This window comes from Pagrus pagrus (genome assembly GCF_965226575.1).
Source record: "Pagrus pagrus genome assembly, chromosome: 4".
In the NCBI taxonomy this organism is placed as follows: domain Eukaryota; kingdom Metazoa; phylum Chordata; class Actinopteri; order Spariformes; family Sparidae; genus Pagrus; species Pagrus pagrus.
In genome coordinates this window covers 29,267,451-29,283,925 of record NC_140188.1, presented here as the reverse complement: position 1 = coordinate 29,283,925, position 16,475 = coordinate 29,267,451, and the positions used below count along the sequence as shown (strand labels likewise).

At 38.2% G+C, this 16,475-nt stretch overlaps 3 protein-coding genes across 3 annotated transcripts in view; 2 read left to right on the top strand and 1 right to left on the bottom strand.

Moving 5' to 3' along the window:
• Positions 1 to 996, top strand: part of smtnl (smoothelin, like) — a 36,684-nt gene extending 35,688 nt beyond the window's left edge. The window contains exon 11 of the mRNA XM_084350995.1: positions 277 to 996. Within this exon, the coding sequence (XP_084207121.1) occupies positions 277 to 403 (127 nt within the window). The 3' untranslated portion in view covers positions 404 to 996. The remainder of the gene's footprint in view (positions 1 to 276) is intronic.
• Positions 997 to 5,838: 4,842 nt separating this feature from the next.
• sebox (SEBOX homeobox) lies at positions 5,839 to 8,192 on the top strand (the record flags this gene model as incomplete). The annotated part of the gene is made up of 3 exons (XM_084350803.1): positions 5,839 to 5,941; positions 6,512 to 6,720; positions 7,488 to 8,192. 3 exons carry the CDS (start codon positions 5,839 to 5,841, stop codon positions 8,190 to 8,192), a joined length of 1,017 nt encoding a protein of 338 aa, XP_084206929.1.
• Positions 8,193 to 11,535: 3,343 nt separating this feature from the next.
• Positions 11,536 to 15,319, bottom strand: vma12 (vacuolar ATPase assembly factor VMA12). The gene is made up of 6 exons (XM_084352061.1): positions 14,871 to 15,319; positions 13,792 to 13,865; positions 13,449 to 13,538; positions 13,122 to 13,164; positions 12,857 to 12,969; positions 11,536 to 12,559 (listed from the first exon to the last, which is right to left on the bottom strand). The coding sequence occupies exons 1-6, from the start codon at positions 15,052 to 15,054 to the stop codon at positions 12,464 to 12,466; spliced, it is 600 nt and encodes a 199-aa protein (XP_084208187.1). The 5' UTR covers positions 15,055 to 15,319; the 3' UTR covers positions 11,536 to 12,463.
• Between the last annotated feature and the right edge of the window lie 1,156 nt (positions 15,320 to 16,475).

Here is a 16,475-nt window from a genome sequence, read left to right as displayed (position 1 = left end):
AAGTACGAGTAGCTCAATTGTAGTACTTGAGTAAATGTACTTAGTTACATTCGATCACTGTAGTTGAAAAATATTCTTGCAATGTTTAAGGTTCAAGGTTCATACCATTTTCATTTTACAACACAGGGTTGTACAGCGCAATGCAAGTTCCCTTTATGCTACAGAGGAAAACTTTTGTTGAGGATGAGTTCAGGAGCCTCACAGCTCTGTAGTCTGGTGTTATGGCAGCAGATGCTTCTTCCGCTCTGACTTGTGTTTCTCTGTCTGTGTCTCCAGACTGAAGGCAGGCTGCGACCGACTCATCGAAGTGGACGATATGATGATCATGGGTCGTAAACCAGACCCTATGTGTGTCTTCACCTACGTCCAGTCCCTCTACAACCACCTGCGCAAGTTTGAGTGAAGCTCAAAAGCAGAGGATCTCTTCTGTTGCATGGTTCTCCTTCTAGACTTATCCTCTTCTTCATTCAACATGAGCTGATTGAGATCCAGAGCTGGCATGGGAGCACTTTGAAAAGACTACACTGCTCCCTAGTGGTGGACAGTGACTCGTTGGGAGAACAGTGTGTCATGTTAACTGTAATGAAGAAGATGAATTTACACACGAATGTCAGGGTTGGTTTATCAGCAGTAGTTTTTTATGTCTGTGTGTGTGTGTGTGTGTGTGTGTGTGTGTGTGTATGTATTTGTAGTTGAGATATATTGAACAAAGAGCGCAACTATTGCTTTGTTGTATAAATCTTGTGTGTGTCCCAATTAACCTGTAATCTTGCAACAATGGAGGATGCGAGGATGTATGTTTCACAAATGTCACTGAATAAGTCATTTAGGTTGATGAAACAGAGCACACTGTGGGGCAGAATATCTGACTAGATATTATGGAAAATACAAGATGTGTTTGTTAAATGCAGCTGAATGCTGACTGATATGTACCTCCACATATGCTGTGATATTGTGTTATTGAGATGATGTTGAGATGCGGAAAAATAAATTGTATTGTTTGACACCTAAATATGGATATTGTGTCTGTACTGCTTTACTTGGTATCAAAGAGACTAATTTCTGTATTGTGATGAAAAAGGAAAGATGATACAATGTAACAATACCAGAATTTTAAAGCTGTGATATATATATATATATAAATATATATATATATATATATATATATATCATGGGGTCAATTGATTCAAAAATTATTTTTTATCTGCAATAAATGAACCTTAAAGGGATATTTTTCAAATTTTTTATATTCTTATCAAGATGGGAGAGAACAAATATGCTTACTTTATGCAAATGTATGTTAATTATTATTGCAACAATCCAAAACAATGACAAATACTGTGCAGAATATTCTCCTGAATAACCTCAAAGGCACTGCATGCTCAAAAAAATATGCTGAATGCATAGCATGGTAAACTCAAGTCCAACAAGCAACAACAGATGGACACACTGACCTGAATGTAACATTCCTTAGTAATACTAACACAATGTATTGTCCAACTTTGCACTTGTGAAGGTTAACCAAACAATGTTAATCGGCCTGCAAGCTGTAACCACCCATTTACCTATGGCTGTTGAAAGTTTGTCACATGTAGAGTTGTCCAGGCGTCTCCGGAGAAAAATATCCACCGTGGTCTGCCTTTGGCATTCACATCGAATGCAAATAACTTGTGGAGAGAACCATCTGCCAGGGCTTTGAAACTGAACTTGCCATTCAAAAGACCCTTTTCTTTATCCATTTCTGCTCAAGGAGGTTTGTTTCTGCTTGTCATCCACGACGTTACTGCTGCCTGCACGAGGAAGGAACCAAGATGGCGGAGTGAGCAGCACAACTTTTGCAGGCTCTAAAGAACAAGTCTTATATTTATGTCCTAGAAACACTATTTCTGCATTAAATGCCGACAGACGTGTGTGAAACTGAACTTAAACTGATGTAAGTTGGACTTTGTTAAAATATTCATCCCAAATGGCTTCCTGCTCCCTCCAACGTGCAAAATAAATGGCTAATGCCAACTGAATGGCTAATGCGTCCAACCTGAAGATACCGGACAACGACTACAACTTGTCAGCTCTTGAAGAGGCGTGTGACGAAGAAGAACTTCAAGCAATGGAGGAAGAACTCACAAAAATACGACACGAACACACTCCAATAAACAGTCCTAATCCCAAAAAGGCAAAGACAAAAGAAAGGAACAATCAGCCAGGAGAGGTCACCAATGAAGTCATCCTTGATGCAATCCAAGCCTTAAGCAAGAGGTTTTAATGGACAGAATAATTGACTCAAAGTTTTTGAAAGCCAGATGGAAGCCAATGCACATGGAGTGAAAGAAAATAAAGAAGAAATCAGCAAAATGAAAGAGGAAATTGCGTGTCTGAAAAAAGACAACACCTCGTTAAAGCAGCTATGTCTGGAGCAAGCCGGATATAAAAGAAGGTGGGACTTTTACTCGGGATACTTACCCGGGTGGTTCCGATGTCCGTGGACAAGCTCCACGCTTTGGAGGACACCATTCATTGTCTAGGTAAAAGAAACAATGCAGCAGGCAACAACAGCGATGTGAAGCCAGAGTCTGTAAGGAAATGAACATTGGGTTTAAGGAGGACTTTTCGAAGGAGGATCGCAAAGCCCAAACCAAACTTTGGCCCCTTGTACAAGTGGCTCGAAGAAATGGAAAAAAGGCCTTTCTCAAAGAAGGCTATGCTAATTGATGGTAGTAAAATCTAGCCTTAACGGTTATTTCCAGCAAGTCACAGGTATGGCACAGGAGCCTGTTCGGGATGTTAAATCTGTTTAACCTTTCCAGAGAAATAAGCTAGAATCTAAGTTCAGATAAAGGCGTGGCTTTGTTATTAAGGACAACATGTTCAATCCTGCACATTAGAATGAGGTTAAGTGCATATTGAAGCAATTGTTTTCTAAGTAAACTATGTCTATTTCTTTTCTATCTTTGAACGTTAGGGCGTTGAAAATAGTATAAAGCGTAAAGCTATATTTCTGTCTTGGAATAAAAAACAAATAGTATTTTTCTTTTTCTACAAGAGAATCATTCTGTAAAAATAACCTATACCTCAGACAGAGTGATCATCAGAGGAGACTTTAATATAGCCCCTAATCAATGGTTAGACAGACTACCTCATAGGGGCCCACAACCTGCAAAAGATGACATTGTACTTAATGTACTGTGCACAACTACAAATGTGATTGACTACTGGAGAATATCTAACCCGAATTGTATTGAACATACATGGATAAACGTTTCAGGAAATGGACAATGTTCAAGACTGGACTACTGGCTTATCTCCTATGGACTATGCAATAATATTTCAGCCTGTGAAATCTCAGCTTCTCTGCTCACAGATCACTGTATGAATAGACTGTTCTTATTAATGTATAAGAAACCTCAGACCTCTGCTTACTTTTGGAAGTTAATAATGACTGATGCTGGTTTTGATAAACAGGTCAAAGCTCTCATCATTGAGGTCAAAATTCTAGATATGTCTAACACTTTAAGGTGAAGCAGATAGTGTTGACACAGGTAAAGCCATTTCTTTACAAAGGAAACAAAGACAAAAGGAACTGACAACGAAAACAACATAAGATTACAATCCTTACAGTCAAAATTGGATGAGATGTATCGCGTGAAAGCAAATGGAGCTTATATAAGATCAAGAGCTAAGTGGATCGAACAAGGAGAAAAACAAAGACAAACTAAGGAAAAAATAAATAAGCTTATGGTGAAGGAAAACATAATAAAAGATCAAAAGTTGATTCAGGATGAAATATGGCTTTTTTTTACTGCAACCTTTATTAATCAAAATATGAGAAATCAGAATAGGAAGAATGAGGAAGACAAAACCCTGCTGGATGAGGAATTAACTATAACAGAAATTGATATGGCATTGAAATAAATGAAAAATAGTAAATCGCCAGGAATTGATGGGCTTACTTATGAATTTCTAAAACATTTTTGGGATGATATTAGGGAGTTACTATACAGAGCCTTTTTGGAATGTATCCAAAAAGGGTATTTATCCCCAACAGTGAAAACAGGTTTAATAACCTTGCTACCTAAACCCCAAAAAGACCTGTTGTTGCTCCACACATGGAGACAAATAACTGCTTTGTAATGACTATAAACTACCCGCCCTATGCTAATTGTCTTAAACATGTCCTTGGGAAACCTATAGAAGAATATCAACCAGCCTTTATAAAGGCAAGATATATTCACAATCATATAAGACTTATTATAGAAATGATCGACTGTGAATCACTCATTGAATCAGACAGTCTCATTTTGTTTGTAGACTTTTTCAAAGCGTTTGATACCACATGAATTTATATTTACAACTCTATATTTACAACTATTCGTTCACTGTAGCTAATACTGAAACCATCAATGTAAAAACTGAAATCGAATACCAGGTATAACGATATCTAAAGATATAAACAAATTGATATAAAAATGAACTCAGTTATCTTTAACTTCATATGGAAAAACAAATCCCACTATCTAAAAAAATCTCACATTATTGAAGACTATGATCATGGTGGTCTGAAAGGATTATTCAGACTGAACTGGATAAAAATCTATTTGGCACAACCTGGCTCCATATGGCTCCATATAACAAGGCGCTTATTCCAAAAAATTGGAGGGTTGGAATTTTTGATGAGCTGTGACCTGGAAAATGATATTTACCCAAACCTTCTCACCACAAAGCGCCACCTTGTGGAAGAATAGGACCATTACAATCAATAGGAAGACTGTTCAAACAAGAATTGTACGAAAAAAAGATGTTGCTGATTTGATGGATGAACATGGCCAATTCTTACAGTTCAATTCACTTGTTGAAAAGTTTCATGTTAATTGCTCGTACAGAGAACTCTGTCGCATTTGTGAAGCTATTCCACCTCCCTTAAAACACATGATACAAAATATATTCAAATATTTAAATTAAACTTCCAGAGCTGAAAGCTGGTGAAAGAAAATGTAACAACAGGGTTAGTGGAAAGGCTTTGAAATGCAAACTGTTTCCTGATTTTAACTCACCTATTAGGTAGAATTGACAGTGAGACAATGATAATTAATTTTAATTTAATTTAATACTAAGTATCTCAAATGGCCAGTAGCTCCTAAAATAAAAGAACTGCAGTGTAAAAGCAAGTAAAACATTGTTCATCCAGCCGCTGTAATTTTGCATAAAAGGTTTGATTTTGAAGTAGATCCATGTGTCCATGGATCACCTATTCTTTTCTTGCTCAGTTACATCCCAGTTTTGGCAGGATCTTTATAGCTGGTTAAACATTGGAACTGATAACCCATCCTTTAAGCTTTTGCAGATTTTGACTTACATGGATGATCTTCCAAGAAAAGGTGTCAAACATGGTCAACTTAATTTTCTCACTGGGTAAATGTCATATACATAAATGCAAATAGGATAAAAACAAGTGTACACTTCTTTTATTCCAACCCCCACCAAGTGTTACATTTCTTCGTTTTTAAAGTATTTTTGACTTTAATTTATTTTATGTTTTATATGGATAAATATATATGTATCTGAATTATATTTGTTATGTTTACATGCAACATGTTAAAAAAATATACATACGAACACAGGCAGAGCAGTTGAGAAGCAGTTGATAATCACATAATGTATTGCAGCATGAAAACAAGTCTGAGGATTAGAGGCAGAGGTGAATAACACCTGGCTTTGCTGGGTGGATGGTGGACGGTGGACGGTGGATGGTGGGTGCGGGGTGTCCCATGTGATATAAGAAGCGCTCACTCCTCCTCAGAGGCCGAGCAGTGTGTGTGTGTGTGTGTGAGAGAGTGTGTAGCTATGGCTCTGTTCATGGACTCAGACTTCTCTTTACTCAAGCAGAACCAGCAGAGGGATGCGATGGATTTTAAGGCGTTATTTGGAGAACAGGATCACTGTAAAGGTGAGTTCAGTATCGATTATTATATTATATCTTCTTCTATCTTATTATGTCTTTAAAAAATGTAGTGGTGTAAAAAAAAAAAAAAACCGCACATGTAAATTATTCATTGGATTTATAAGCGAGCCAACTTCCATGAAACTTTTTTGCATGATTATAATTCGATGGTAAATTACATCACTTATTTATTTTAAATTTACAGATTTACAGAATCACAGCAGAAATGTACAGAATTGTTGTCTAAATAAAAAAAAGCTAAAATTGTCAAATAAGCCAAAATAAACATCGAACAAAATATCGTATATATAGCCTATATTAGGCTACAGTAAGCAAACTGCATTACATTTACAATATATTTAAAAAATATTAAAATGAGGACATAATTTCAGAGTAGGCCTGTAGTTTTGTAGTAACAAACCTGGCTTTTATTTTAACAGACTAGCCGACAGAAACATGCGCACAGTTCAGTGCGTCTGCTCTAAAATCTAAATGTTAGTACTTATTTTTTTCCCCTTACTTCTGTTTTTTATTACTGTTTTATTTTACGTTGAGTGTTTCACCTTCTGTCATTAGAGGATGTCCGAGCTGAGAGCGCAGCGTCCTCCCCGGAGCCGGGCAGAGCCGCCGGCCTGATGGAGGGTCAGAGGAAACGGAAGAGGACCATCTTCAGCCGAGCCCAGCTGTCTGAGCTGGAGCAGGCCTTTGCCGTGACTCCCTACCCGGACATCACCCTGAGGGAGAGGCTGGCAGCGCACACACACCTGCCCGAGAGCAAGATACAGGTGAGTCTGCTGCTCTGGGCTCTGCTTACAGCTCAAAAACCCCGTGAAGCTACATGTAGAAAATGTCTAATGACAGTTCAGCTGCTTTTTACAGGTCAGTGTAGTAATTCATTAGATGGTCACCAAACTTGGAAGAAGCATTACTGCTCCCATTGTTGTTTGACGTTTTGTTTTGTTGTTTGCATTCACTTCCTCCAAGTAGAATTATTGCCTGTAAATATATTTCTAGCTATTTTGGTGAGGAACACAACAACATATCACTTTGCTTCAGAAAGAATGACCGGAAATAACACTGCAATAGGACAGAGGAGGCAGGTAGAGATGTAGGCCTACTGATATATTACCATTCTGATACATGGACTTTGTGTATTGGTTGATCCCAAGTACCGGCTCGATGCCAGAGCGTTAAGAAAAAAAAAAAAATGTCATTGTGATTTTTAACAGTTGTAGACTATTAGCCCTGTATGGATGATATGTGATGTTTGTCCTTGTAGTTGCATAGTTTCACTGGATATAGGCTACGTGCAGTAAAAAATCTGTTGGTTGCATGCAGATGAGGGCTGTGCTGGACGCTGCTGGGATAAATCTTATAAATACATTATGTTGTTTCAGATCAGTGCATAGACTCGTGTACTCGCCGACGGGGACAGATTACTTTTCAGTGCCTTTATGCTGTTATATAACAGCAAATTTGCATGACAATATTTTTCCCAGCAAAAGTGTAATTACAATTGCAGAGACATTACAAGTCTTGCCATTTTCCACAGGTGTGGTTCCAAAACAGAAGAGCCAGGAGTATCAAGACTGGGAGACTCCCCAAGTCCAACAAGCCTGTCCTGGGAGGTCGAGGGGTCGTTGATCCCTCCACTGGTCCTGTGACCTCTGCTTTCCTCACCTCAACCACCTTGGCAGACATCTTCAGGCCGGAGCAGAACCACTCTTGTGAGGATGTCCCACAAATGTATTCCGACTGGATCCAGATCTACAGCAACACTGTGTCATCACCTCCATCTTCCTCATCTCTCCACCAGCAGCCCACACTGGGCTCTTCCAAACCTTCAGAGCCTCATCTCTGGGAGGAGGAGCAGCAGCACCAGCGGCAGCACCTGGGACCGGCGCTCCCTGGTTTCCTTCCGGGTTCTTTCCCTCAGCCCATCACGAGGCAGCCTCACCACTCGGCCTCCACCCGCTCCTACCAATCCTTCAGGAACTTCAAACCCCAGACGATTGCTTCATCTGGGGCTCATCAGGCTGTGTACGGGGGTGGCATTGCAGGTGGGAGCCACACCTCTGTAGACCAGGTAGTCCCTTCTCACCCTCAGCCGGTGTACTGGGAGGTAACTCAGGGCCAAGGACACCACCTCCCACACCACCACCATCACCACCCTCAAATGGGACCACAGACCTCTATGGGCTATATCTCAGACCTGATCTACAATGCTGCTATTGTCACCAACTTTCTAGAATTCTGATCAGTCAATGTGGAGCCTGAGAGGTGGGAAATATTAAAATCGGGGCTTCTTCTTCTGTCAGTATTTCCCTTTAAGGTGTCCTGTGACACCAGAGTTGTTCATCTCGTATTTGTCTACATAGAGTTGAGTTGGCTTCAAGTTGTTGTACATTTGCCCTCTGTCTTGTTTTGTTCAGTATGTTCCAGTCATGTGTAAAACATTAGGGATTCATTTCATCCCATTTCAGTTTACAATATTTTACATTTGCTTTGGCTCAGTCAACACTAAATGACATACTCAGCCCTCAGAATACAAACATCACATCTTAACACAGGTTACAACTGAGCACCTAGATCTCATGTGCATGGCAGCAGGGGCAAAAATCTGATATCAAATTTGGAGGGAACAATTCATGAAGTTTTCTCGAGAGCAATTCCTGAGTGGGACAACAAAAGTAGTGCCGTAACAATGCTCACGAACACTTGGCCACTGTGCCGGCTAAGGAGCGCCAGCCACATTGCTAGCTTCCCTTTGACTCAAAGGCATTGGGGTTAGAGGGGTCTGGCAGCAGGGGAACTACAAAATGACCATTAAATGCAATTTGCTTACTGTCAAATGTTGTTGTCTGTTGGTAGTGTAAATGGTGGTTTAATGATTTCCAGCTGTGTTTCAGATGATGAGACATGAGTGATGTAAGTATCCAAGGACTGGTGTCTGGAGTCAAAACAAACGTTTTGGTCGATACAGAACAGAAAGTGATGCTGTGAAGTAAAATCATCATTTTGTCTTGTATGAATGTCACATTTACTGGAGTTTAATATGACACTTTAGACTTCATTATCTACTGTATATTTACAGCAATAAAACACATCCAATAAATGAAATGAATGCTTATTTCTCACTCATACTCATACAATCTTGAGGAAACAACCTCTGCAGGTGGTGTTTGGATGAGAATTGGCTACTGATTGACAGAATTATTTTGCTTACTTAAAAAAAGAAAAGAAAGGGGAATTTCAACACATGGTCTTGAGATACAGTAAGTGTGTGTGGAATTTGCTTTTCTTTGGAATTGGATCTTTGAGGGATTCGACTGTCTGCTCCTCAAAAGAGACAAAGCAAAGGGTGTATATAAATTGCCTTTCACTCATCTATCATTCTTTTACTTTCAAATGCTACATTGATTCAAACTCAGTAATAAACCTGTGTTCAGTGTTGTAAATGCCCCAATAAATGTTCGGCGAATTGAAAACTGAGCCGAAGCATGGTAAGCTGCTGTATGTAATGTGGAAGGGTCAAGATTCATGTCTATAGTCTTATTTTTGATGTTTTCTGCACAAATAAAGGACTAATGGAAGGATCCATAGAGCAGTTCATAAACACTGACGTACTTGACATGTTCTCCTCTAACAGATGCCTGTTTTCCTTCTCTAAGCTGAACTGTGCCATGTTTAATGCTGTGACCCCACAAGTATTATCTTTCAAAACATCCTGATTAAAATGATTCCTTGTGGTAAGATACCATGACAGAAATAATTATTTTCCAAGTCAAAATATATTTTTTCATATCTCCCTGTACTTTAAGTATCAGGAGGGTTAGATGGACAGAGGGAAGGAAAAAAATAAGAACTAAATTAAAGCCAGAGCTCAGGGTCTATCAGCTTACAGGCTCTGTAATTCTGCCTGGATTTAAGTTTTGAAATATTACATGAGAGGTATAATACAGAGGCAAATATGAGCACTGGACAGAGATCTCTGCATATCACAATCATCTTTAATACCGAATAATCTTTCAATAAACCTTTAATCCGGGTGTCAAATCTCAGATCTTAGGAAGATACTGTTTTTTGTATTCCAGATGTAGTTACATCTTTTAATCTTTCCACTGATATGACAGGACTCAATAAGAAGTGGAGGGGATGGTTTACAAAAATATAAATTCATATCTCAGAGAAGGGATCAGAGAAAACAGATCTTCTGTGACGTATTGAAATGTTTTGAAATAGGATACATGGTGTTATTGTCCTCTGGATGATAAGTCTTCTGTCACGGCTACTGTACCATGGGGAACAATAATCATTTGTTGTTTTTTGTGTTGGTTGGCTCTATAAGTCACTTCTAACCAGATACAGTAAGCACAGATCAGAGGACAGACAATTATTAGCACATCTGTCAGGTGGAGAAGGATATCAAATCAGACTGGTAAACACTGTTAGTAACTGATGCCACAGCTGGTGGGTTATTTAGAAGAGGCAAAACTGTGAGGGGCGGAGGTAACAAAACATAAATGATAAAAATGGTGGTGATAAAATGCATGGGAAAAGGAAGGTATCCTCAAGGGTAGAAGTAGCCTGTTTGGAGCAGAGCTGTAGTGCTATTTGTCTACACAATGGCATGCTATGCTGGATCATAGATTTAATAATAATAATCCATACAAATGTATGTGTTGGATGTAGGTTATTTGAAGATACAGGTCTTGCCAGAAAAGCAGTTGGGTCCATAATAATGGTCCGGTTAAACGATAAATGTCAGTTGGGTGTTGTGAATGATTATTGGTAGACCAGTTGATTATCAGAGAAATAGGACTACTGTTTAAAATAAAATGTCAATCAGGTTCTCAAATCAATTGAGAGTTTACCAGTCTACTTTTCAATTCACATACACTGTTATCAAATATATTTTGTTACTTTTACCCTTGAGGACACCAAAATGACAAATGACATTTTTTGTGTTGTGAATGATGAACGTAACATGGGATAAATGATTAAACATGAAATCGGCTTGAAATTAATCAAATCACTTGACAATTTATCAGTTAATTCTTCATGTGACAAGCATTTTTACCCCTCTATTCTTCGACTCACACTCATTTTTATCATTTCATTTTTTTCACTTCCACCCTGCATACAAAACGGCAACTGGAGAGCAAAATAAAACAAACCGACAAGATAACTCATGCTCAACTTCAACTTACTGACTTTTTCCAGGGGTTCAATCTTATGTGTTTGCTCAGGTGAGAATGACAGAAGAAACTACTTTTTGTCAAGTCACTGATGGACATAGTGTTGATGCAAAACATAACATAGCCTAAAGAATCATTTTCTACATTTTACTTGTTGTCAACAAGAGACTCTACATCTGCCGTCAGGCCTGGAGTGTTCCCATAATGTAGAATACAGTACAGCAGTGTACTGTAATTGCATACTTTTGACATACTTGAAGTTAACTTGTGCATTTCCATTTTCTGCTCCCATCTACTGCCACTCGCCAACACCTCAGAGGCACAAACTGTACTTTTTAACCACACGTTTTTTGTTGACTTACTTTGAATATTCAATTTAATTATACACAATTTAACCAAATAAATAATTAAATATGTTTAATATTATGGCCACATGATTGATAGATGATTCACACAATATCCATCAGTATATAGTAAATAGCTTTACCTTTACCAGCTGCAACATACTAATACATCAATATTTACAAGTCAAAAACATACATTATTCTGAAATGAGCCATGGTATTTTTACTTTTTGCATTGCAAGTATATTTTGATGCTAATGCTTCCACCTCTACTACTTCAACTTCTACCCTAAACAGCATTTCTACATTGTGGTATTGTTACTTTTGCTTTCTGAAAAGATCTGAGTACCTGTTTCACCACTGCTCAATCTAAACCAACAGAGAAGTTTGGTCAAGAATGGAAAATAAACAAGCATAGCAACTGCATTAAAAAAATAAAAATTTTATGATATAACATATCATCATATCATTTCCATGAATGGGAAGTCTTTGAAGAAACTCATTCAATATCCCACAGTGAGACATATTTCAGAAAGCAGGCCAAGAAACGCATACAAGGATTGAAAATGGCCATTGCATACTTCCATCACAACAGTAGAATGAAAAGGAGATCTGGGGCCTCTTTAACGCCAATAACTGCAATTAATTTAAGGTAAATGTAGTCCAACTAACATCTGATTATGGTAAAGTTAGCTAATGAAATGTTGTTTCTTATTCCTGGGTAGGTGTAATGTTTGATAAAGCAGTAATATTAGTCAAAGAACAGATTTCCTTTTGAACCAGTTGACTACTATGACTGATTTGTACATTTTTATGAACTTAAACCTTCCTCAAAAATTACATACATTTTCCTGTCAAATAAAAAGCAAAAAGCTCACAAAGTTTCCTGGCAAAAACGAAAAATGTCTGTTCTAAATTCAAAGGCTTGGTCCCCACCAAGCCTTTGAATCTGCTTTGAGGGCTGCTCCAGTTTACAGATTTTGCGTCTATGGTTCCCCTAGTTCTCCCTCCATGGTCCGGACCAGCACATACAGCTCAGCAAGCCCAACTACAGATGCAGCGATCACAGCTGATATTACTCGCTGGAAAACAAGTGTCAGAAACAAAAACAAGTTACCTTTCGGGAGGCCGAAACACAACTTAAAGAAGAAAACATCAGAGACATCTTTTAGTGTAATGACATCCAATACAAAAAAACGTCAAAAACATGCAGCAGATATGAACACCTCTCTGACACACAGTCCACCAGAACTGAGTATAGCATGTTCTATAACAGCAGGAGTTAGGTTAAGGGTTGTTGAACTGAACTGCACGTAGCTAGGTATACCTAAGTGCCAGCTAGGTGTATAGCATACATGTAAAATCAAATGTTTTCCTACCGCTGCAGTGTCAGTGAACAGGTACTGACTTCCCATATACGAACAGGCAAAAGCAGCAACCACTGTGACCAGGAAGTTGAATACGGTCACCACCACGGCTTTGACTGATCGCACTGAAGAAATTAAGTGAGAGGAAAACAAGTTCAGAGGAAGTTCATATTCATGTAATATATACACAAAAATGTAGCCTCTGTTTACTGGAATTTGTCACGATACAAAAAGCACTTAAATTGAGATAAGATATTAAACAGTATGTGTGACCAACCTTGTTTCCCAAAATCTGCTAATGTTCCATTGCGGTTGATTTCCTGAAGACAAAAATAGATATTTATCACATGGTAAAATATGTGTAAATCTTAAATGTGCCGTGTAGGTAAAAATATCCCATTAGTAAGTCACACCATCGTTAAAAATGTGAGAATGTTAGCTGTAGCAGTACTCTTTAGTGCATAAGATCTCTCTCTACATTGAAATAATTGATATCTATAACACAATCTCAGCATGAAATCACATTCTGACCTTGATGCACCAAAGATGAGATAGATATATCATTAATACTAAATTATGAAACATATTGTATCTAAACATTTACCTGAGTGTTCACGTTACGTGTGATTCTGTTGTATTCCTCATTGGCTAGTTTTGCTTTGATCTTCTCAAGACGTGCCACTAGCTCGGGGTTCTGAAGTATAAGACAAAGTTCAAAGTATAATTTCAGTTGTTTGCAGTAGAGATTTCTTTATATTAGTTTTATATCAAGCTCTTTGTTCCTTCTCAAGGGAGGATAATACTGTGCACAAATTATAGAGGGACACAGGGATAAGTTGCAGGAAATGGGCTACGTTATCAAATTCTATTTGAAAAAGGTCAGCAGCTTGTCTCTTGTCAGCAAAATATAATAGGACAAAATATGGCATGTCCATAGTTTCACCTACTCTGGGAGGTTTCACAACCTCAGGCAGGTTCAGTGAGCTGTCCTCCAATAACTCATGCAGGTAGAAAGGTTGCCCTGGAGAAAAAAACATTATCATTATTATATGAACATTACATACTTACACTGGCATGGCTCCTAGTAAGAATTATTTAATTGAGGAACAACTCTTTTGGGGCCACCATTCACCATGGCTTTGCTAAAGCTAGTGGCCATCAGTGAAGCCATCTTTAATATAAGTATCATTACACTATATCATGGGATGTTGACTAATGAAACAATATGAAACATCATGGATTAAATGTTCAGCAAGAACAGTTGAGTAACACAGATATATCTAATATATGTTTTTTTGTCCTTAAAGGGTAATTCAAACAATTGTACACATTAAAGCACATACAGACCTTGGGGAGTACTACTACATATGTGGAATAAAGTAGAATAAAGCTTTTTGTGGCTCCAGAGGAAGCTGCATGTAATGTGATAAATTGCCTCAGTGATGTCACTGAGCTGCTAAGTTGCATTGTGGGTAATGTAGGTGCCAGGACTTATTATAGACAGTTTGAGAAGAAATTTGAAGAGAGAAATTGATATAGCAAAACCTACATATTACCTACATTACCCATAGTGCAGCTTAGCCTCTGAGTGACATCATTGGAAACACTTTATCAGATTATATGCAGCTTCCTCTGGAGCCACAAAAGGTTTGCCCACATGCATTAGTACCCTCCAATACCTATAAACTCTTTAATGTGTACAATTGGTGGAGTTACCCTTTTAGGACAAAAAAAAAACTCTTAAGAGGCACATCTGTGTTACTCAACTGTTCTTACTGAATAAAATGAACTACAAATGCCTCTTAATGCTTCCTATCTACATTAGCAAAGCTGTTCTATTATTTTTTTTAACAATACATACAACCAATTACATTAAAATATGTATAAGGAAATACATTGGAGTTATTAAGTCAAAAAATGAATGTACTGTAATGTCAGCCTTAAACTGATGGTAAAACTAAGCTGTCGCTCAGAAGGACTCATAGTATCAAGTACACGCATTACATATGCAGTATTAAGACTTTACCGTTGCTCTGAAGGTATTTCTGGAGTTTTCTTGCCGTACTGAAGGACAGGGTTGTTGGCCCCGTTCTTTCGAGAGTCTCCTCCAATTCTTCTCTCAATTGTTGGGGCAGAGATGAGTCAGTCTTTTCTAATAATTTCGACGCATTGTTTCTGAATTTATCCCCGATGACAAATGCCGTGGCCATTATTGTATCTAACTGACTGTGACTGGAGGTCTGAGCTCAGGAGATGCAGCTATGTAGATAAATATACCTTTTGTCAAGCTGGCTCTAAGCGAAGCAAGAGGTGCCAGTGCACATGTACTATCAAGTAAAAGAGCCCAAACTATGATTTAGTCAGTAAAATACATTGAGGTTCCGCGTCTGACGGCTGACAACAGGTACGGGTAAACACAAAACCAAGTAGGCAGCCATGTTGTTTGCCTTGTGACACGATGACGTATTCACTCACATGACCGACTTCTTCTTCTTCGTCTTCTTTTTTAGTTCTTATTTTCATCAGTTGGCACACAACGAATTGGTGCATTACCGCCACCAACTGGTATGTAATGTAACAAACAAAAAACTATATTCTCTCAGTTATGTTGGTTGCTCTGAGGTACTGAAATAGGATCTGATAACACTAATTTCTTAAGTTCTGTTGTAAAATGTCTGTTAGGTTAAAGTGTACTTTTATTTCCCTGAGATTTTGAGTCATTTGCCTTCTCTCTCTTCCTCATATCTGTGACAGTGTGTCACCACATGCTCTATTGTTTCTTCTTGACCACAGTAATCACATCTGCCTGTGCCATGTTTACCTACTTTTTATAGAGAACTACTCAGTCCAGTGTGCCCAAATCTTAGTCTGGATATGACCGTGTCATCCTTCCTGTTCCTTCCTGTACACCTCATTTCTCCTACTTTATTTTGCACTCTGTTAAACCAGCATCCTTTTCTCTCTTCTTCCCACTAGTTTTTCCACCTTTCCTTCAATCTCTGTTTAATAATGCTCTTTACTACGGTCTTGCTGATGCTAACTGCCAAATTAATGTTATTTCTTTTTGGAACATTATTTGCAATCTTATCTGCTATCTCATTTCCATTGACATTAATGTGAGATGGTCTCAATAAAAATATCACTGTCAGGCCCATCATTTGAATTTTGTATATTGTTCGCTGTATCTCTATGAAAATGTCCAGTCTGCTGTCTGAATGACTGTATTTCAAACTAGTCAGTGATGAGCTTGAGTCTGAAAATTAAATTATGGTTCTCAACAGTATTGTGTCCTCTATCCACTGTGCTGCCAGTGATATAGCAAGCAATTCTCCCTATTTTCCCTAATTTAAATGAAATTCTAGTACAAAAATGGCAACTCTTATTTTATTGTGTAAACTCTTTGATGCATCTGTGTAGATCTGGACATAACTATAACAATTGGCAATATAGGACTGTACAGTCTGTGAACTGAGAATAAAATAAAATCATTCTATAAATTATTCTTTTCCAGTAACGTTGAGTCCACTGTGGCGTCCGGAAGTATCCAAGGTGGTATGACAAGTAACGGTACGGTTGGACTGAAGTCATGGTGCTCTATACATGACCAACTCTGGGAAAATGTAGTTTAAAA

Coding starts and splice junctions, on each gene's coding strand:
- vma12 (XM_084352061.1), bottom strand. CDS start 15,054: ATGGCCACGGCATTTGTCATCGGGGATAAATTCAGAAACAATGCGTCG. Junction 13,866..14,870: donor GAAATACCTTCAGAGCAACG/GTAAAGTCTTAA, acceptor TTTTTTCTCCAG/GGCAACCTTTCTACCTGCAT. Junction 12,970..13,121: donor AGCAGATTTTGGGAAACAAG/GTTGGTCACACA, acceptor TAATTTCTTCAG/TGCGATCAGTCAAAGCCGTG.